At 30.0% G+C, this 24,873-nt stretch overlaps 1 protein-coding gene across 1 annotated transcript; it reads right to left on the reverse strand.

Moving 5' to 3' along the window:
• Nucleotides 1-1,422: 1,422 nt before the first annotated feature.
• Nucleotides 1,423-7,372, reverse strand: LOC147067845 (cuticle protein 19-like). Its single transcript, XM_085952480.1, has 6 exons — nt 7,358-7,372; nt 6,030-6,117; nt 5,854-5,894; nt 3,212-3,308; nt 2,834-2,949; nt 1,423-1,458 (listed from the first exon to the last, which is right to left on the reverse strand). Exons 1-6 carry the CDS (start codon nt 7,370-7,372, stop codon nt 1,423-1,425), a joined length of 393 nt encoding a protein of 130 aa, XP_085808606.1.
• Nucleotides 7,373-24,873: the final 17,501 nt, after the last annotated feature.

Genomic DNA, 24,873 nt, shown 5'->3' on the forward strand with positions numbered 1-24,873 from the left:
TTTTAAGTATCTTTTACGTATATCTAAGTTATAATAAAGAGTTGAAAGGGTTAAACAGTGAAACGTAATATGTAGTCTCATTTCTAAGTTAGTATTATTGTTTTAGCTCTTCTTTATGGGTTAAAAATATGCAGTCAGACAGTGGCGCACCCAGGAATTATTATTGGGGGGGGCCAAGAAGGAGAATGTAAATTAGTCCCAAAGGCTCTTTTTCTTCTTCATATAAATATTTTTACATATTTTCACAATACATGGCGATATACATAGGGACATTTTCAACTAGTTGAAAATGTCCCTCTGAGGTGGACGAAACCGGTCTTAATCTATTTAATAAAAGTGGAATAAGTACTAAAAAAAATTACGTTTTATTAAATTAAAACAACAATACAATATTTATTCCGAATTCCACCGAAAAAAATGTTCTTTTGATTTACACCACCACCGTAGTGGGCGTAGTCGTTCTTTTCGCAGAATGTTGCAGATTTTTGGTATTTTAATATTTAGGTTCCAACATATTAATTGAAAATGGACAAAAAAAGTATTATTGCCTTTAAATTATACACAACCTACTCAATACAACACAGCCTTATATCTCGTTTATCGGTCTTTTGTCTATTGCACTCGGTGTACCTACACCATGGCCCCCACATCCTGAAACGGGCCCTCAGGCTAGGGCAGTGGTCGGCAAACTGCGGCTCTTTGGCCCTTTGAGTGCAGCTCTGCCACAGATGCTCTCTGTCATATTTTACATGGCTACAAAGAAGAAGCAAAGAAAATGGAAGAGGATAACCGTAAATGTAATGTTGAGTAGACCAAGACTTCGCGTTTATTTATGTACCGACCTGTATTTATGTGTCGGGAAAAATTGACGCATTCAAATTTAGAGAGATACTACAACTAAAAACTAGTAATTTTGCGCTAAATATTCTGTCGATGATGCAAGGAAGAAAGCAGCTGAGGAGAAGAGTCAAGAAAAATATAGTTCTGTATTTAATTAGGTACTGAATAAAATCTTTCAACAATGTTAATATTGCAAGTTTTGTGGTTAGTTAAAAGATTTCCAAGAGAGGAAATCGAGAGTAAATTGAGAAATCAATTTATTGATGAGAACCTGGAATCGTGCTTAAAATTAAATCAACAACATACGAACCTGACTTACCCAAACTTTACAAGGAGATGCAAGGCCATTATTCACATTGAAATTGTCAGTCATTGTCATGATTCAATTGTATGGATACCTTACTTACAATTTAATTTTTATTAATAAATAAGATCATTATTACGTATGATATTCAGTTTTATTCAATGTACCTACCTATAATTTAATTAGGACTTTAACTAAACTACCTACGTATATAATTTAAGTTTAAGAAATTTGGCTCTCAAAAGAAATCTCAATCGTTGTACTGTTGATATTTGGCTCTATTGACTAATGAGTTTGCCGACCACTGGGCTAGGGTATTTGACGGGCCCTCTATCCACCGCTTAGATTAAAGGCAGTGTGAAACACTACATTAACGTTTTTCAAATTGTGTTTTAGTTCGAATTGAGGGTACTTATACAGTGAATTATTGGCGATTTTCAGTAGGTACGTCATCTACTTTAATAATGGAGCTGTCGACACATAATAATCAGAAAATATATTGGACATTAATATAAATTAAAATGTTCATAGTCATGAAGTATAATAGCGCCGCAGGCGACTTTATTTACTATTAAAGCTAATTTATGATATGTGTTTATCTCACTTATCTGGTCAACCCGACACACCGGGCCCCCCACAGCCCGGGCCCCCAGGCTAGGCCTGTCAACCCTCCCCAGCCATGACCTATACCACTCCGGAATTCGGGTGGACACCGAGAATTTCATTAGGGAACGGGTTTCTAAAAAAACCTGACATTAGTGTTTCGAAATTTTTGTATTAGAAATTAAAATCTAAGAAATATTACTAAAAAGGGTGCTGGAGAATTACAAATCATTTTTTGCCGTGTTGTTTGTTTAAGCCCAAGATATAGTTTATTGGCTTTCGATTTCAATAATATGTAAAATCATTCTGATGATTTTCATATTTTGGGGGGGGGCAAGGCCCCCTGCCCCCCCCCCCCCCCCAAGGTGCGCTACTGCAGTCAGATGTATGTAAAGTATAAGCAAAAGCTCACTGGATTGATTATAAAACAATATTTAGCAGCATAGTAAAAAGCCTTCAAGAAAATCAAGAGGGGCTGAAATAATGCTGATAAGATGTGATGTGTGTATATTGTATTGTAATGGAGCGGAATTTTCAAAATCGAATAAGAAAGCTGTTTTCATATATAACAATATTTTTTATTTATTTCAATAAAAACATAAAAAAAATAAAAATCACTTCTCAGTTTTTCACAAAGCAGAAAGCATTTGACAACTCACAATAATAGTAATTTGAATACAATAAATACATAATAATATAAGTGATAGATAATAATATGATATACATATAAAATATTATACATATTATTATGACTGTCAACAAAGCGTGCAATATGTTTTATGAATGAATTCCAAATAGAATGATGATAAACAGTAATGATAATAAAATACGATATATCAATGATGATGAATTTTAAGAATGATGATAAAATAAATATTTATATATAAATTACTTTATAATAATTTTCCACAGATGGTGCAACGCTTTTTTCCATAATATTTTCATGCTTTGGCTATTCCAAGTATTATATACAAGATGGGTTGGCGTCTTCGATAACATGGCAGGGTATGATATTAATGATATTAATTTTATTGCTTAGTAGTGTCCTCCGTGATGAGCTGGGGCCTCGTGCTCATGTCCATAGATTTGGGGATGGGAAGCGTGTCCTACGCGCTTGACGACAGCGTTGAAACCGTTGTGCTTGTCGGCGGTGTATTCGACGATTCTGGTGGTGCCATCGGCTTCAGCGACGGAGTATGATCCTAAGCAAACAATCACAATATAAATTACCATAATATTTTATTTACTGCGTTCAGGAAGACAACGATGTAAAAAATAATTTACTTCAATTTTATTTATGACATCTGTGTATAAATAGTTGAACTACTTTCATAAAAAAGGGTAAATTTCTGAGATATAAAAATAATTAAAAAGAATATTCTTATTATAAAAGTGTCTGCAATTAACTTATTACTTAGTGTCAGTGGTAATGAAAATTTTTAAAACTGTTTGATATTTATTTACCTTTGACTACATCACCATCGCGATGTTCCCATTGGTTCTTGTTGTCTCCGGTATGGGGGTCCTTCACGGAGTAATCGAAGGTGTATTTGGGATGGGCCTAAAGATAAAAAATATATTTATATGTTGTTATTAGATATTTTATAATAAAATCAGTATATTTATAAATATTTATTCCGAATAAAATTATGTACTATAATTTGTCTATGTCGCCACAATGTAGTTACTTGGTTTGCTAGAAAACAAACAATACTAGTAGTAATTTTTGATTGTGAGCATATCGTCTTTTTAAGTAAATCGCATTTGAAAGATTATATTATCCAAACATATCTTATGTTTTTTTTTTCCATAGAGGAATTTTAAGTAGACCATGACTCAGCTGATTCCCTGCTGGAAAAGCTGGAACCCAAAACTATATCAATATAAATGTTCATTATTAAAAAGGTCGTATTTACCTTACCAACGTATTAATTGTTATTTTTTTATATTTAATATGTTTAAATCACATATTATTTATACTACAAATCAGTATTATAAGCGCAAAAAAAAATGAAAATAATTTGGATTGAGTGAGTGTAGTTTGTTATGCACAAAGCAGCCAGTCCATTATTTGGGCAAAATAAGTTATCCCACTTTATGTGCATGTTTTACTACTTTCTGCATAAATAACGTACTCATTCATCTCAAAAAAAATACTCTATAGATTCATTACTATAAACGGAAGATGCCCCATTCAATTTGTTGAAAATAGTCACACTACACTAAAATAACTAAAATATTCCATATATCCCCATAAATTTCTGGTATTTATCATTAAAAAGCTAATAATATGCTGTATATTGGTATGTATTTTTAAATAATTACATCTAACACCAAAGTGCCTATTAATTTTCTGTTAACGTTGTGTATATTTGGATTGACTGCTCTCTAAATAAATACGTTCATTTAATATAATAACTATTACAAAAATTAAAGCCAAACATTTAATAATCCAAATAAGTAGTTACCCACTCAATAATATGACGGAAGCCCATTACGAAGATAATAATTTATTCATAGATCAGTTGTAGGCAATAAAATAATTGTTGGTAGGTTATATTGACGGAAAAAGCAGTTACTCAATATTACATTATTAACAATTTACAAAGTTTATACCTAAGTGAAATCTACTCGACAAAATCAGAGCTTTATCCTTTCTAAGGAAATAAATTATGTTTCTACGAGACTCGATAAATAGAAATCGCAACTGGTTTTCTTGTATTTATAATAATAGCTTTAATTAATTTTCACAACTTTCATTCATTCTTCTTATTTCAAGTAAACACGACGATTATTATATTATGACTGCAGTATGAATTGCATTTAATGTATCAGATAACGCGGTAAAATAAACAAAGCTGAATTATTCTTGATCATATCTCCGTACACGACAATGGTCAGTGTATTTTATTTTGAAATTCGAACGGAATAATAAAATTGTATCATGTGATTTTACTTTGAGCATTCTTTAAATCAAGCCATGAGACAAAAATGAGACTTTAAAAGTAAAAATAAAACAACATAATTGCAATTACATAACAGGCAGATTGTAAAATTCCATTCACAATACATTTTGTGGGTCTCAAATTGCATTGAATTATCATTCCATTTTACGTTTTTTTTATTTAAATATTAAAACAATACTATTTTTAAATATAATATATGAGTTTCCCAAACAAAATACATTACTAGAAATGCCGATATTACTAAGAATTATTATTACAATTTATTTATCAATATTATCAATAATAATATTTAATTCAGATCATAATTATTATTGTCATATATTTCACTTTGATTTTGCAAACGATTGTCTTACGTTTATATTGTAATGCAGCTATAAAGTGTATTGTTAATAAATTATCTATGATGTTTTGAATAAGGAAAGGTGTCTATTGTTTAGATAAATGTAATAATTTGATGATTCGTGTTGACTTGTGATAAATTTGTTAAATTAGATGTTTATTCCGAGCTAATTTAAATGTATTAAAGTCATCAACATTTGAAACTATCATCAAATACTCTCAGTAGATATGATTCATTTGTAATATATTTATTGTTTATTGATCACCATATTAATATTTGAAACAATTGGAAATGAAACTACAAAAATTACTGTTGGAAAACTGTGGGAAATTACTGTGGGAAACGACAAAAAAACTATACATTCCTACGATACTCACTAATTATTTGTATATTTTTATGAAATTAATATTAAATTATCACTAAATGAACTACTCAGATTGATTGTTATGCGTTCAACTTTTAAACATTCTCCGGGACTTTATTGTTATTTACAATACAACTAAATATTATGAAAAGTAAAAGTTATGTTGCATTCCAAAATATGACTTAGTTGTATAGAAAAAAAATAAAACAGCAGAAAATCTACATTTGATGGTTCTTCGGACTTTTAACGAAAGCGGGTAGGACTTGATTTGCTTCTGATAGTTTCATTTTTTAAAACTATTACTACAACTGTTTTATATATCTTTAATTATTTTCTTGGCCTATCACTATCTTAAAAATAAACATTTCAACCAAACTGACCTAAAGTGTATTCATTAAACTAAAACTAAAGTAAAAATAAATATTTTGTATCATACATAGTAGTCAACATGTTCATCATGTCCACCATGCTCGTGTCCTCCGTGGGAACCACCATCATGTCCTCCACCATATCCTCCATGGTGAGAGGTCAGCACGGAGTTGGCGTAGCTGGAAGCGTCATGTCCACCATGTCCACCACCATGTCCACCACCATGTCCGCCTCCGTTGCCACTAAATCCAGCACCACCTCCGTGACCACCATATCCGCCGCCGATGTATCCGGCCTGGGCCACAGCGATCAAGGCAACAACGCTCAATACCTGAAAAAGATTATTTTTCATCACAAATGAAAACCATTTATTAATTTGCAAATAAGATCACTCGTAAACTGGCTGTGATATTACAAAGGTTAAAGTTATCTGCTCAAAACTTTGCTTTTTTGGTCTCAATATAATATAAACAAATTGTTTCACTGCAAACTTGTGACAGAATGTTCACCTCTGAAGCCAGGGTGGTAAAATGTACATGTAGTGTTTTCCAATATGTACTTGATTCTTGATTCAGAAGAACGATCTAATGGGTTGGATGATTACCTGTTAGTTATTTCTCTTGAAACAATAAGAGGTTTTGATATCTACAAAAACCCCAAAAATTACTTTTATTACTATAATTACTAAGTAAATATTATATTGCAATATGTCTTATGACTCTATTATTTTTCCACCAAGATATAATCGATTGACTTATTGTTTTCTGTCAGGGTACGGATTTAAGAAAAATTGTGAATATTCAAATATTAAAAAAACTACACGGTTGTTTACTGACGAATTTAAAATTATTAGCCCCATAAGAAATTCCTTAAAATAAATTCGTTCATAAATATGACGACGTGCGTATTCAATGATTCAATTTTGTCGGTATAATGGTTTTTATACTAATTAAAATTTTAAATTAGTTAACACAAATCTTGGTAATTAAATATCACTTTTATTAAAGGCGAAATGAACCCAACATTATTAAAAACAAAAAGTGGAGAAATGCACGGTATTCCAAAGAGGGATTTTTAAATGCTGAGAAAAAATATAAGGGGTTATATTATATCATGTTCATTTGATCTTATAATTGTTTTAAAATATAATATAAATGTAATGATTTGATATGAAATTATTAGTATTGTAAAAAGCGTATATATTTTTTTAAATTTATCAAAAATATAGTTACGAATGTTTGGTGTATGAAAGGCGTATTATATTAATGAAAGCTTAGATAGAATTCTTTAAATATTTATATTGAATTTAAAAAAATATTCAATATCCAATATACAATCATTGTAAAAGTTTGTTTAATCGTATAGATTTTATTGAAAAAATATATACCTAATAATTATAACTATATGTATTTTGTATGTTAGTAAAACATTGGAAACTTTTTTTTATAATATCCGTTTTTCCGTTTTGATAAGAAAACACTTGTATTAGATGAAGATTAAAATGTTTGTTTCAAAGTAAAACTTAAGATATATTTTAATTCTACTACGAAATGTATATGCCAGTATCTTACTTGGAAAGCACGCATTTTGCTAGGCTGTTTGAATTATATTCAAAATTATGACAAAGTCTGAAAAGTTTCACTTTCTTCCTCTTCTAGTGGCTGAGCACAAGACAGGAGTCGAACTGATGACTTCGGTAAAGAAGTTTGTGGTATTTATACTCGCGAGCGGGAGTTGGGTTACTTCATACCGATCGAGAAAATGTACGTAATTCGGCCTATTGTTGCATGTATTGGTGGTTAATTTGTGCAACGGTGGTTACCCGGGGCACAGGTTGGAAACCTTTTTACCCATAAATTACATTAAATAAAACATTCATTATTCTTATTATTAATATTATCGACTTTTACTGCAAACTAAAATACATAAGATTCTTATTATTGACTTGTCATGAAGTTCAATCGATAGTAATAATTTTCTTCACAAAATTTTTATAACATAAACAATTTTTATTTAAACCTAAGAGCAAGGTAAGAAATCGAAATTTTCTGGTATTCTTATGAGCCTGTGCTTATATGCCTTAGTATTTCGATAATTTTAAGGGCTTTTATCATGGTAATTCAATCACCAGAAAACCCTATCAAACCAGACATGAGAACATACCAAAAGAGAGCCATGGTATATTCTCACGCAGTAGCGTGGTTGCCTTACCAAACACCATAATATAAAATTATTCATTCAAAAATTTATAGATTAAAAAACCTCAAAACATGACTTTAGGCCCATTCTAACCTATTGAGTCATGATTGATGAGTAAAAATACTTTTAAAACTATGGATAATTCAGGTTTAGAATAGTTTCATTACAGATATTGCCAAATGCCATCAATATAATAATGAAATAAAATCAATTTTCGTCTTAAACCATCGAGTCTTCTAATATTTTTTATCACCTTCTCATTTTAACTGTGCCTCAAAGAGAAAAATGTAGAAAAACTAATTTAATTTTGTTCTTGTGTTTTAAACATGGGATGTTTTGTTATTGATGCTATAATTCTGAAATCTTTAACAATAATATATTTGTCATGGTTGATAATGTATGAATACACGCATAAAATGATGAGCGTCGTTGATTTTCTTTTAGAGATAATTTATTTTAAATATTTAATTATCGATATCTCAAAAGCTACTCTTGATATCAAAATAGAAACAAGTTAAATAAAAAAATACAAAATGCTATCAAACTAGTAAATACTATAAATTTTATTCATACGCGAGTAAGGGTGGGTACCTATTTTATTTGAAATACTTAAATGAATTCCATAAAAATTATTTTTGTTTTTTGCGGTCATCATTGGTGAATATGTGAACAGTGTTACAGAATGTTTGTCATCACTGTCGAGTAAGATTCTTACGTTCGGGCAAAACGGAATTTGTGAATGGTTGGCGGGTGTTTTTGACGTGTGGCTCGCAATGGTCTTCAATTCATTATTCGGAAGTAACCACTGACCATAAAAACGTAATGACATTATAAGGAAATGGAAAAAAAAATATCAAAACCGGTCCTTAAAATAATACTCCGGTATTGATTCATATTATATATGAAATAGTTAACGATAAAGCTCATAACTAAGTACTTGTCATTTAAAATTGATTAAAATTAATATTGCAGTTACATTATATTTCTTACATGCAGACATTACACAAAATGGTAAAATTATGGGAAATCCAGCGATACGATTTATATTATAAATTATATTGTAAATGCTGTCATTTTTATTATCTCTATAAATTTTTTCTAACAAAATGTATGCCGCTTTATGATAATTAGTGCATATAAACCGTATTTTTACATTTTTTAACTAGCGGGTAGTAAAAATGTAGATAAAAAGCAATTTTATCGTGTTTCATTATATCAATTAAGAGTTTTGAATTGATAAATTACTTTATTGCAATACAGCATTATAATATACCTCGTTTATCACCAGCTGTATGAAATTTAAAGTATATTTTACAATATTTGAATACTTTCCTTTTCTTTCATGTGTTCTCGGTAGATAGTGTTGATAATCTGTGGTTGGCTATTTTTATAAATATTATAAAAAAAAATACCACGTGGACATGCATCATACCGGTCAATAGTTTTTCTTGATAGAGCTGATGTTACTCGTAATATTATTAAGTCTAATTTTTAAATAAAATTGTTATAAAATAAACGTGAGCATGGAGTAGAGCAAGTAATATAATTTCGCGCCACCGAAAATAATGGTGAGGAAAATTTTACATCTTTAATTATAATTTTCTATACAAATGTTGCTATATGATATCTCACTTGGGTGGAATTTGAAAAATAAGGGTCTTTTAAGGGTTTTTAATAATATTTTTCATTGATTTAAAACAATTAAACTCATAACTTAAGGGCCTACGTGCCCCACGTAGGTCAAAATGGAAATTTAATGGTATTTTCAGAGCATAAGCCTGGACATTCCTTAAACGTTGTGGATAATCTATTTATATAATTTTGAAGCCTTATCATCTTTTATATTAATATTAAACATTTGACTGCATAAAGTATTTTTATTACATAAAATATAATTATTTAAAACCTCTCGATCTAATGTTTTAGAATATAGTCATATTTCAGTACTTACACTCATGTGCAGTGGTGTTTAGATTGTTTAGTTTTATTAATTTTTAAACGCATTTATAAAACCATAAGTAAAATTTATGTTGGCATTAATATAGTGAAATATTTACGATAAAAAATATATTTATAATCCATGTGATCCCAAATTTGACAAGAATTAGTCATTTTATTATTCAAAAAATGGGCACGATTATCACATTTCAAAATAATTCTAAAGATACTGATTATGCATCGCAAAATGTAAAAAAACGTATAGAATCAATTATAATAATATGATACTCGTATAATGTCATTGCGGAATTGAAGAGTTTTAAATAACCAAGAGCATGCTCACGGGACCTCGTTGTATTACTTGATTTGTATTGCATCGCTTACAACCTGTCGCAGGAATATGTAAATCCCCGCGCTTTAAACTGAGGCGTAGTTTCCTTTTACAGTCACGTAGTTAGGTTTTTGTATAGCAATACTAGTTTGACGATGGGTGCAACGAGTCCCAAAGAGAGCAGACCAAATTTTATAATGTTTAAGACGAGAATTATAAAATTGAGTATTTCTTTGTAATAATGAGAGACAAGTGTTGTTTAAATTGAAGAATAATAATAGCAGGCTGTGATAGACCACTGACAATAATTTTGATACTGGATAGTAGATCACAGCTTGCTTGAAGTTGGAGATGGCTGATTTTATATACGGTGGAAGCGGGTCCAAGTCCTATCCGATACAAGTTTTTGTAAAATTTTATTTTATATGTTTGTTTCAAATGTTGCACTCTTAAATCGTATGTGGTATTCATTGATGATTCGTGAAAAATAATTTATTGTATAAATGAGAATCAGTGATACATATTGATTTAATTTACTTTAATCGTGTGTTTTTGATATATTAAAGCAAAATTATTGTCTGCACGCTAGTATTTGATACATCACATTAGAGTGCATCTTGCATGACATTATGAATATTAATTAATGACTGAGTAGTTAAATAATTACACGTCTATTTTACGTCTTCGACATATATTAATTCAACATTATTGCATACATTTAACATGCCTCTACTAGTATTGATTATCTATATAAATTATTTTTTTTAACTTTATAACATATTGAAAATACACCAGAGAAATACAGCCCTGCTACGCAAAAATACAGTGTTTTTGGTCTTAGCGAAACGAGAAGGCTAATTTTAATTACCCATTCTTTTATATTATGTAAAATTATTGGATTGTTTTGACATAATCTCTCTAAAACTTTGGTTATCATTTCACTAAAACCAAAAACACTGTCTTTTTACTTAGCGGGGCAGAATATAATATAACCACTTAAAATAAAAATAAAAATTTAGTGGTTTTCTTTCTTCTTTATCTTTATTAGGTACGTTGATTTAAAAATGCATAAATAGTACAAAGTTATATAAAAGATGATTAAAAAAATAAGATTTAAATATATTATATATAATATGTACGCACATTAAGACAACATGATAAAATTTAAATATTATCTAACTAATAATAATGGAATACTAGCTTGGTTCTTAATAATTATTGTATCAAACGTTGTATTAGATGAAACCATAGAAAATATAATAAATAATAAATATCCCATTATTTTACCATCATTGGAATATTTTTACTGTCAAAAAAAGTCGCCTTGAATGGCATACCAATAAAACCATTTTCGTACATTTTGAACAGCTAATTGAATCAGAATCAAATTTAAAGACCCTTTTTTTTAATTATTCTGAGCTATTATTTATATTAAAATCGTAAAACACAATCAAATATTAAAGGATTTTTCTCCGTGTCGATGTATTCCTAGATTATTTGTATATTATTTTGTTTTTCAAACTTTCAAATAAAATATTTAGAAATGAAAGGCAAATGACAACTGTAGCAATAAGGGAACATCAGTAAACACATAATTATTGCCTAAAGAAACGGCAAAAGAATCTATCATTGTATTTATGCATCTGCGCATTGAATTAAGGTTATCTGGATTTTTTTTGAAAATCCTTCATAAATATCCTGGGGCACCGTGGTGCGCATTTTTATACCACTGTCAAAATAGTTTAAAAAAATATTGCACGTAAATAAATACAGCTTACGATTCGATCGACTTTTCCGTTATTCCGAGATTCGAAAATTCTCGAATTGGAAAATATTTCTTTTTCAAAAATTCAAGATTGGTTTATTGAAGACTGAATTTACAATTCACCATTAAAGTGGTTATATAACCTATTAAAATTGTTTTAATTTATTAATAATTAATAAAACATTCACACAGTCATGTGAAACTTTAATAGTCGAGATGAATTTTATAAATAATAATCCTCTATAAAAATAACAAAAAAAACATAAGTTAATGGTATTTTAATTGTTTTTTTACAACGTTTTAAAATAAATATTGTTTATAAAAAATTGCAATGCCTTCTACAATATTCACTTATTTATTACTAACGCTTAAATAATATTCATGGTTTAAAAAAACTTGCTAGGCTCGCATAGAACCCTGCAGGTAGATTGTTAATGAAAAAGTGGCAATGTCTTCTAGAATTTTCACCTAGCTTAAAATAATATTCATATCGCATATTTTGAAAAAAATTTTTTAGGCTCCCATAAGATCCTGCAGGTAGATTGTTTATGAAAAATGGCAATGCCTTCTACAATTTATACCTATTTATTACTACGCTTAAAATAATATTCATATTGCATATTTTAAAAAAATGTATCAGGCTCGCATAGAACCCTGCAGGTAGATTGTTGATGAAGAAATGATAATGTCTTCTAGAATTTTCACCTAGCTTAAAATAATATTCATATCGCATATTTTGAAAAAAATGTATTAGGCTCGCATAAGATCCTGCAGGTATGTTTTATAAAAAATGGCAGTGCCTTCTACAATTTTCACCTATTTATTACTACACTTAAAATAATATTCATATTGCATGTTTAAAAAAAATGTATCAGGCTTGCATAGAACCCTGCAGGTAGATTGTTCATGAAGAAATGCCAATATCTTCTAGAATTTTAACCTAGCTTAAAATAATATTCATATAGCATATTTTGAAAAAAATGTATCAGGCTTTCATAGAACCCTGCAGGTAGATTGTTTATAAAAAATGGCAATGCCTTCTACAATTTTCACCTATTTATTACTACGATTAAAATAATATTCATATTGCATATTTTTAAAAAAATGTATCAGGTTCGCATAGAACCCTGCAGGTAGATTGTTTATGGAGAAATGACAATGCCTTCTACAATTTTCATCTTTTTATTACTACGCTAAAAATAATATTGATTTTCCATATTTAAAAAAATATATGTTAGGCTCTCATAATAATAAAGCTCATAGATAAGGTAGATTGTTTGTGAAAAAATATAAAATTATCATAATGTTCTATTATTCAAATATTCACTAGGTATATTCTTATCGATCGATGCACTGGAAAAGATGTATTAGGCACTCATAAACTTACGTAGGTACATATTTTGCTTCATAGTCAATTAAAGAAAATTGTTTTTGATTATTGTTTAATAGTTACCATGGCAATTTCTTTTAGAATTTTCACATTCTTACTAAATTTAAATAATGATATTTTCATACTAGGCGAATGTTTTAGGTTCTCATAAGATCCCTGTAGAGTGTAGGTAGTAGATGGTTTATAAAATACAACAGTAGGTGTCATGATACTATTTACTTTAGAATATTCTCTACATTCCTATAAAGGCACTAGAAAATGTCTAGGCACTCATACAACATATGCAGGTAAATATATTGTTTTCTTAAGCTTTTTTTTGAAGTTATATTTCTATTGGCGCGTTTAGAAAAACAGATCAGAATATATTTTTCGCGTGTGACCAGCCGCGATGTAACACATAATTTTTATAATTTATATTGCATTCGGGTTGCGTAATACTTTGAAATATATTTTATCGTTGTGTTAGGGGGATTCAAATTTGTTTCTGTTAACTTTCCTAACGTTATTCATAAAACTTTATTTATATTGGAGTGTATATTTATTTTTCATTTTATTGATTGTGTATCAAGATTTGAGGCTATATTTATGTAAGTATTATTTATGAGTAAAATTATACATCAATAAATAAATAAATTTTGTGAATGTTGAGTTGGTAAATAATTATTATTATGATTGTATTCATTTCGGTCACAAGGGTTTATGTTAAACGAGCGGCGCTCCAATAATCGGCTCTTTTCCTGAGTGTGTAATTTAACAAGATAATTAAAATAGCAATAGTAAATAATAATAATAATAATAATTACGGAATGAAGCGATAAAATAATTTTAAACCAGCGGAGCTCCAATAGGCCCTTATTCTGAGATGTAATTTAACACGATAATTAAAATAGTAAATAATAATAATAAATACGGAATTAAGCAACAAGATAATTTTAAACCAGCGGCACTCCATTTCAACTTCTTACCAATAAGAAAAACAAATAATTTGGATAGTTCGATGAACCAAAGAAACACTTTTATTTATTATATTGATATATATCATATTAAATGAGAATTATTAACATATTGCAATTGAGATTTAATTTCCCCCGCAATATTTTAATAGTGCAATCAAGTCTGGACAACGTCTGTACTATTTTTTATGTTATGAAACTGCAGCCAAGTCAACTACTAATAATTTCACTCGTATTTGCTTGAAATTATCATTATGATATTCATGGTATTTGTTTTGTGTTCGGACATAAATATCTCTTTGTGATTATTGACTAGGTATCTAGTGGAAATTGTATACAGTTTAAACTTAATTTGGTACTTAGAAATTGGTTTCAATGTAATAGTGGCTTTAATCTTATGGCCGGTACTAAATACACAGTGCTCTAATTTTTTCATTCCGTTTTTTGATTCCCTACAATTTTGTTTAGTGCTGATTTACTATGAAAGTTTTATAGACATGGTTATTTTTTATGATTAAGTTTTATGCACACTGCAGTTTCATGACTATTTTAGTGGGTAATTTTTGTATAGTCCGATTGTAGACTAGTTGGTAGAGCGCTAATCATTGCACCAGAGTTTGCGAGTTCTATTCATATCTGAAATAAATCTTATGTTGTTTAATTCAGTAACTTTTTTCCCTTAATTGTGTTAACTGTAGATTCATGGTGGAAATGAATTATATTATCAACTCAATTTTATTTAATATAATAACAAAAAATGTGTTTTATTAAATATATTAATCAGTAACTTTTATCCACCTTTCGACATTTCTAAGCACTATTCAGGTACTAAAATTACCTGTATTCGTAGTTAGTGTGTATTAAAAATTGATGAGGGCGGATAGTGCCTGAATATGCTGAAAGGCGATACCCGGGTCGCAAAAAACGACTCAAATGGAATAGTACAAAAGTTATATTTAATAGAATTTAAATTTAAATTCCATTGAGACGTATCGACGAAATAGTTAGGTTCTTTGGATATATGTGGCAACGTATGCGTATATGACTGAAAGGAATTAGCTCGGAGAAACCTTCATCCATTAGATAATATAATATGTAGGCGTAATTATTATGTAATATAATATGATAAATTATATTTTCTCCTGAAAGTATTTAATTTCTTATGGCAAATAAATATTTGTTTTCTTTTATAGTACCTACCTAACTAGGTATATAGTTATAATTGAAATAAATTTATATTATATTATTTTTTCGTTTTTTTTCATAAAAGCAGCGGATCGAAAAACGATCCATGCATTTGTGATGTGGTGCTGAAGGTTTAGGGTCAGGATCTCGTGGATTTATAGACATACCAATAAATCCTTCATTTGACATACAGACTCTCAACAATATGACTGAAACAGAATATTCAATTATTTTGCCACGTTACTCGAGGTGTGGAGTCTTGGTGAGATTGGCCATGGTTGGTAGCGTTATGCCATTATGTTTAGCTAAGTCTATGGATAACTGGAGTGAAATCGTGAGTACACGAGTGAGGTCACGAAGGCTACGACTATCAATAAAGAGTCAACGACTGAGAAAGATATACCAATATTTATTTGTCAAGGAGTGGAGTAATAATTTGTTTACGAGAGTTATTATTAGCTATTTTTCTAACCTTTTGGGTCACTACACTTGATTAAAGAAACATTGGGAAAAAATACATTTTTGACAATCCGCCGGATTGGATTCTCAATCTAGGACTGTATAAGCAACCTCTCTATAAACTCGGATACCGTGGGTGCTAAAGAAAGTTTACATACAATTAATTATATTGAATTGTATAATTATATAATGAATATTATTGATTATAATATGTTACCTATTACGCTATAATAATATGTCGTTTTAATTATGACTGATGAAATTGAATGTCCATATAAAACAAAACATTGCCATGTCACGGTAATATTATTTAAGTACCTAAGTAATATGAATATTTCCCAAGCAAACTACATAACATTTTATTGATTGACCACAACTCACTCTCGGTACGCAGTTAAGCAATTTATTGTTACAATATCAAAGTGAAGTATTCTCACAGGCGCCCTACAAAAGTGAGAGTATTTTGAATTTTCATAAATAGGTTTTGAACAATGAAGAAAGTATGTAGTTCCGCACTTCCGTAATGCACGGTACTAGTTTACATATTATATATGTGGTGACAGGGGCTATTTGAATAATAATAATATGTAACAGCATTATATTGTATACACTATACATACAATGAGCCTATTATATTATTTTACCTGACCGCTGCACATTTCATTGGAGTGATCGCTTGTATTTTGTATGGAACCAGTTCAACGTTTCGATCTATGATACACATTTCTTCATTATTGATTATTATTTAGTAATTCTGTTACAGTTAAGAGATATATAGTATATTTATTAGTAAGTAATGTGCCTTACAATAATTGGATCATATTAAAGTTACAATATAAATGCAGTAAATCATTACGAATTATTTTTTTAATATATGTGTTGATGGATATCAAACGCCGTAAAGTCCACATATTGAAAAAAATTACTTTTGATATACGTTTAATAGAGTATGCAAATCTGCACATTATGGTATACTGCAAACCCCCAAAAGTCCACTGTTTACGTATGAAATCACGTTTCGAAAGATCAATATTTTTTCAAACCACCTTAAGTCCACAAGCTAAAGGTGAACGATGGCACCTATCATTTTCCTTAATTTCTAAACAATTATAACATAAAATGGATGTAGAAGTGGATTTTGTGGATCCAGACAAAGCCAGAAAGAGGTCGAGCACCGAAGCTAAGAAGAAAAATCCTTGTAGCCATCGTGGGTATTAGATTCAATTATCTTACAATATCTCACATGTTACAACCATTTGTATTACAAGATATGATAAAACTGCATCTTTCTCAGTTTGACATTCAGTGGACTTTACGACGTTTGATATGTGTCAACACATATAAAATATATTTTAAAATTATCAATCTGATCTCATTGAATAATTATGAGTTTCCATTAAAAAAATCTTAATCTCTATTCAATATATAATTATAATACTGTAATTGAACATTGATGTGGTAGGCAATTTTTTTTTGCAGACGTTTTGATCTATATAAGGTTAGGGTTAATTAAACGGTTTTTCCCAGTTGCTTTCGCTGTCAGATATTTCCAATAAAAAACACTATATAAAACTAATTTTGTTTTAGTTTTTATATTAAATCAATTGTGCCACATAATTATTTATATGGAGGTTATGCTGATAATTGATTCGACAGGGAAGAAAATGTCCTGGTTAAATAAGATTTTTTTCCCGCTATTCCATTTCTTTTTCTTTGTTTTATTATAACACCAATCCTCTTTCCATTATTTATAGAATGCATAAAAACAAAGATCGCTGAATAAGTATACACACATTAAAATAATGTAAAATTCATACTTTATTTTAAATAAAATGGTATGTTAATTATCCCAACAAAGAAATACCGATCTACAGAAGTGTATTTGATATGCAAAAACAATATGTCAGTTGCAACATTATAATATTATACACAGTGTTTTAAAGCAAATATGCGTGCCATAAAAAAATTACAACATTGTAAGTACATTCAAATATATATTTATATTGAAAAAGTTTTCTTTTTTAGTCTCTATTCAAATTATTTAATTAAGTTTCCATTGTAGACACAGCGTTTTTTCCAAAAATTATTCAATTGTATCAGTTTATTATATTATTATTATATAAATACATTACTTGGGTAATAAGTACCTTATAATTGATGCTCTAATGTGCGCTGAGTGAACGGAACCAAACAATGTCGAAACAAGCGGATATAAAATTAAATTTTACAGGTAGGTATCAAATTTTCTCATTCAAAATCATGTTAGTAGATACCTACTTACTTACTTTTTGACGTTTCAAAATTTGATTATCTGCTGCAAGGCATAACAGCAATCAAAACCAAACAAATGAAAGGTATTTAGGTGCCACAAACTCGAGCATTATTTGAGTAAATATAACATAAGTACCTATTGATTTCATGAAGTTATTTTTTCAATTCTCTGTTGAAATTTCTTTAGTTTTTTATTTCAATGCAAGAATAAACTTAATTATAACATTATAATATCATTATACTGTATTCCCAGTAATTACACACATTTTGTGTTAGTAATACAATAGTTTGGTGATACCCTTAGGCTTACTAAAATCTACATACTTGAATTAGCCATTTTATGAGATCATTTTTATTATCATTGCTGCAACCTACTGATAGAGTATATTGTATAGATTTGGATTTATCCAATTTCTATTTAAAACATCAATATACATATATGGGAGAAAACGAAGAATAGTACTCATAATATCTCTATTTATACATGTTATTGGCTGAAAACAGAATAATATTACAAATATAGTATATTATATTTTATTGTTTGAGACTTTCAGAGTTATATTTTGGGTTGTGATTGTTATGTTCATCCTCCTTCTTTCTTCAATGTTTCGGGATCGTTTTAGAGACTATTCTCAAGAGATAATGTATTTAAATATACTGTTTGGTGAATACAAAGTTTATAATAAATATTGGCTGATCGATGGAATTTTATCTTAGAGCCTCTAGATCAGTGGCTCTCACGTGAAATTTAACTGTGGACGCACAATTGACATTGACAGTTCTATTGAAACGTCTGGTGGCCGCACCAAATTTCACTTTTGTTGTGATAGAAATAATTAAAGCTAAATTTTATTTACTAAAAAATGCATCAATGAATTATTTATAGATAAGTCCATTCAATAAAAGACATTCAAACATTATAGTACCTATTTATTTAAAAAATAATGCAAATAGAAATTCCTCAATACTCCTTTTTTCCAATGCGAGCTGCATGGCTGCTTATAAGTTTACATCTGTCAACTGGCTTCGATATTTCTTTTTTATAAAGTGTATTACACTGAATGATCTTTCACAGTATACAGTAGTAGAAAAAATCGACAATATTAAAGCAATAATTGTTGTCAATTCTTTGAAATTACTTCGACCAAAATTTTTCACCCTTGGTATTATTAAAATGGTTTTTAAGTACTTCGTCATGACTCATTTCCAATAACGCATTGTATTTAAAGTTAGCCCAGTTAATTAAATTATATATTGAAAATGATGTTGGTGGCAGCAGCAAAATCCTCTAGTGGCCGCATGCAGCCACCAGGGCTGCACATGAGAACCACTGCTCTAGATCTATATGATGCGATTCTTATATATAAAATATTAATTTAGCCATTTCTCTAATTGATACTTTATTAAAAATTGTATATAAGTTGAAATACACATACATATCAAATGTCATAAAATAAAATTGGTGGATTTTCAATTATAATATCTTCAAATAGTATGAAACATAATAATATCATGCGATGAAAATTGTCAAAGAAAATAATACTAAATTTGATTAACTAATATTAATTTTATTGAATAGTGCAAGACTATCTATATTATTAAACATATAATTGAACAAATACAATTGTCAATAATATGAGATTGTTTTTAAATAAAGACAAAGACTATCAGCTTAAATCCGCATTTCCATGTTGACTTATTGCACAAATCAATCCTTGAACAATTAGTTATAAAAACGCTTGTAAACAAGGTGAAGTGAAAAGAAAAACTTTTATTGTATTTAGCGGATACGGCGTTCACATCAACTAATGACCGCGAATTCAACTGGACGTATATTTTGTTCTTCATAAAAACTTTCGTTTCGATCACTGGGTCAAGACGGCATCGCCTAAAGATTCCGGTCATCCGACATCGAAACTTATAAAATTTAACAACACATAATACATTATTATTAATAATTCAACGTTAAATTTACTAATTGTATAAACGGACTTTTTATAAGACATGGTTGTTGGCCATTTGCCGAAATCATTGAGTCAATGTTCTGAATAAAAGACAGATAGAAAAAACAAGTAACTTTTGCCAGATATCGAATTCGAATCCATACCTAAGGGTTGAGAGACGAGTCGTAATAATAGTATAATAGTGATAACTTGATATAACAATGTAATAATGATAGTTTGGATAACAGTTTTTGTATAACAAACAATATTGTAAATTTCTTCATAAAACACCAAAAAACCATTATAATATTCACTCCGGACAATGAAAAAATAAATATTGTTGCGAAAATCGTTAAATCATAGGTAATGGATATAGCACTAAAATAATCTAGTGCACATTTTGTGACAAGTGCATATTGTAACATTCCCTCTTCTGGTATTCTTCCGTTATGATGCAGGATGATTTTGGTATGGCGGGTTGGTGTATTAAGCATGGCAGTCGTAGCGTAGTGGTAATACACGGGCGCGATACCCAAGAGACGCAGGTTCAATTCCTGCCGGGTGTCTTACTTTTTTCGAAAAAGATTTTTTCATGAGTGCTTTCAGAATTATGTATGTTAACCAAGAAAATGTTTGAATCGTATTTTCTGAATCATTTCGTAAAACGGAGTTTAGGTCATTTTCTACAGATACCGAAACAATAAACTATTACATCAGACTTCAAACGAATTTTGATTGATTCATCGAAAAAATGTGTTTTTGCATACTTAAAAAAATATTCTAATTACACACATGAATAACTTTATTATTGTGATGCTATGTGGTTTCATAGTATTTGGGTTAAGACAAAATATTGATTACATCCAATGCAATAATTTATATGTAACGCATTATTATATAAAAATAATGGTTTAATATTACTATAATACAATTCCAAGCATTTATTATACAGGTAGAGCATTTACTCTCTGCTATTACTATCATTAGAATATTTTTTGGCAACTTAGAAGGGTAAAATTAACGGAAGTCCCATAAACACTTAAGCTATATACTGAGTCATACGTTACAGACCCATATTATAAGCTTTCCTTTTAAGGATACATCCCGCTGCAAGACCAAGGGAGAAAATCATTTAAGGCATTGGTCTATTAATTTATACCAGAAACATACACCATTTGACGGCCTATTACGCTCAATAGCATATCAAAATTAACAAGAAAATATAGATTACAAGAAAATATTTTATTTAAACCTTGCATGTGGAGGTGGGAGGAATTTACTTCCGTGGCATGAAATCGGACAAATCTACATGTTGGAGTTAAACTCAACAAAATACGATGCAACTGAGCGGTCAGCGGAGCTACTTACTCTGAAACTGACGTTTACCGTATCCACAACCATGGTAATTTTTAAGTTTACCTGGTGTTTACAGATCTGTTAATTAAAAAAACTAAATGGGATAATTATGGCCAATAAAATTAATTATCGCATGATACAAATTCATTCTCCAGTCTAGTGCAAAAGGCCCTGGTTATTTATACAGGGGCCCTGGGATCGATCCCCGGTAAAGTCACAATTTATTTATGAGATTTTCTTAAAACCTGGGTGTGTTTGTCTCACTTATATTACTTACTACACTACTGTTTTACTACACTATTATCATCAGCTGTTGTAGTGTTAAAAATAATATAATATATATATGTACCAATAGGTATATATAATATTATTAAATTATTTTTAAATTACTAGTTTTCATCCCATACTAATTCATTATTACATGAGTAAAGCTATCTATTCACTTACATATCAGGGAGAATTTGTAACTAGGCCGACAAAGTTACAGACAAAAAAAATCAATAATAAACAATTTACATAACCTTTCATATAATTTCAAGATGTCAAACTAAAATGTAGTAATTCGTATGTACTCAACGTTTGTAAAATTATTGATTGATTTGATTTAAAATAGGAAGTATTATGTAATTAATTTATATGAACAATTTAAATAATAATTAAATAGAACTCGGATATAAACATTAAATTTGTAAATGTTATCAATAAAAATTATTTTAAATCCCACTCATTCTCAAATATATCATAAAACTGCATTTATAAACTAGTTTTGTGATATGCTTTCTACGCTTTATTTCTCACCAACGTCTATAATACTTACTCTCTCCATTGAAAACGTTGCAAATTGTTGAAAATGCAATGCCATTATGTAATTAGTACTAACTAGGTGAGGAATGCAAATAACTTTAAACATGATACGAAAAGTCTGCATTACATAAAATAATATTGAGTTACGATTTTCTACAATTTCTGTAAACTAAGTCAACATAAAGCAATCATGACATTTTAAACAATATTATAGTGTTTGAAAATATGAACTTAATAAAAGTATGTAAACATATATCGTTCTTTAAATAAACAATTCTGTAAATCTGCATTATCATAAAAATTGATTTCCGAATAAAAAACATAATTTTATAGACAATTTTGAAAAATTATAATTTTAATATTCTTTTGCAGAGTAAAATATTTTTGTTAATTTCTACTAGTAACAAAATATAATGTATCATTTAATTCTATCAATACTGTGGATCTAGGGTAGGTACTTGATGGAATTTTAATTCTCTGACATTTATCGATTATGGATTATATGATAACACTGTTTATTTGTTATTTAATAGATAGGTATGTGGGGGTCAACAGTCTCAGGCTGTGTCAAATTCAAATTCAAATTTATTTATTTTACATATAATAAACATAACAAATTATAAGTTCAAAACGTTCACGACATGACATAAAATAAGTGTAAAATACAGGGCAATGTACCTACAATAAGTAATAAAATAAGAAATAAAATATGAAAAATAAAACCACATGGAAGCACACAGAGTGAACTAGGTTTATATACCTTATCTTAAAAACTTATAAAACACCGTCCACCTCAATTCATCCTCACGTAAGTAAAGTATACCAATATACGAAGAGATTTGATTAAACATAGCTTTTGCCCTCCCAATTGGAATTACTAATGGCAGGTTAGTTCTGCACCTTGGCAAAACAAAAAACGGATGCCCTCAAACTGTGTCAACATACGCTGCGAGATTTCAATAACGTGATAGTCAGGTAATTATCCAATTATCGCATCATTTCATCTACGGTTAGCACATTTTGCAAGTGTGACATACGTATGTGTGGGTCAACAACCCCAAGCCTTGTCAGCGAATGGTGCGGGGTTGTAGTGACGTGACAGTCAGCGCATTACCTAAATGTGACATACATCAATGATAGCTTACCGCATTTTATTGAATATTCGTTTTCAGCATTATTGAATTGAGAGTACTTCAATAAAAATAACTAATCAAAATTGATGGAAAGGCACTCTCTATCATCGTACCTCGGACTGAGCATCTCTCACTGAGTATTACCATGCACTGTTTAGCTGTCACATCTGTCATTGTTCTTATCAATTCAGTAAACTCCCATTACAATTTAACCTGCTTACTTAATGTATTAATATCTAAATTATCTAATACTAGCTGACCCGGCGATCTTCGTACCGCCTCAGAATCAATAATCTTGTGTTAACTTATTAGCTGAATTAAATTCATTTTTTTATTAAGTTAACATGAATATTCAAAATGAATTAAGTTCAATAAATTTGCAAAAATCAAACCAAAATGAAATGGATTACATAGTTTTGGTTGGTTCAGATTTCGAAGCATGATGACTACCGAGCCAACCTTCAGTTGTAAATTGTGCGGTTGCAATCCAGAAAGATCCAATGAGTTAAAAAAATCAGTTGGCTAGTTGGTTGCTTCGTCTTCGTTTGTTAGTGCAAGAACGTAGTGGTCGCGCGGGGGTGGCGCGCCGGCATCTTGCGAAACTCAAACGTATAACCGTGTGTAAAATGTTCGTAGACAGTGTCTTTTTTCGGGCATAATACACATGGCTATACATTTGAGTTTCGCAAGACGCCGCCGCACCACGCCCGCCAAATTACTACGGCCGAGCACTTACACATTCGATAGCATTGGAGGAATGCAGTAGACCAACGATTTGATTTTGAATTGTGAAGTTTAAGTGATCCACATCTTTGTTCTTTGCCGCAAGAATTGCTCGTTCACTCAACCAATTGTTGACACGAAATTGCAAAAATTCAGCGGAAACGAAATCAATCCGTTCGATTCGTCGACAGGAACACGGCCGTTACCGATAGTCAGAAATTGCTTAGAGAAATCTTTGGCAGATGGATCGTTTAGCAATGTAACTCGCATGTTTGTCGCCAGCTGAAGGTTCTTCACATAGCGCCACAGAGTCAATGATTTGAGGCAAGCATTTATTTCATCGGCAGCGGTCGATCTTTGAATGACTGGTAGTGTTTGGCGGAAATCGCCAGATAGTAGAATCATTGCGCCTCCAAAACATCTCTCACAATGCGCGTTTGTGCGCCATTCTACATTCATCCCAGGTGATGATTTTACTTGCTACCAAAACTTTGGCCATTGCTGAATGTTTCGCAATATTGCATATCGGTTTTTCAGTCGTTTGAAAGTTTAACGGCAATTTCAACGCTGAATGAGCCGTTCGGCATCCTTTTAGCAACGTGGCCGCTATCCCGGAAGAAGCAACTGCTACAGCAAT

Source organism: Rhyacophila brunnea, unplaced genomic scaffold (assembly GCF_057557595.1).
Source record: "Rhyacophila brunnea isolate RB1 unplaced genomic scaffold, BYU_Rbru_1.0 scaffold_3, whole genome shotgun sequence".
Lineage (NCBI taxonomy): Eukaryota > Metazoa > Arthropoda > Insecta > Trichoptera > Rhyacophilidae > Rhyacophila > Rhyacophila brunnea.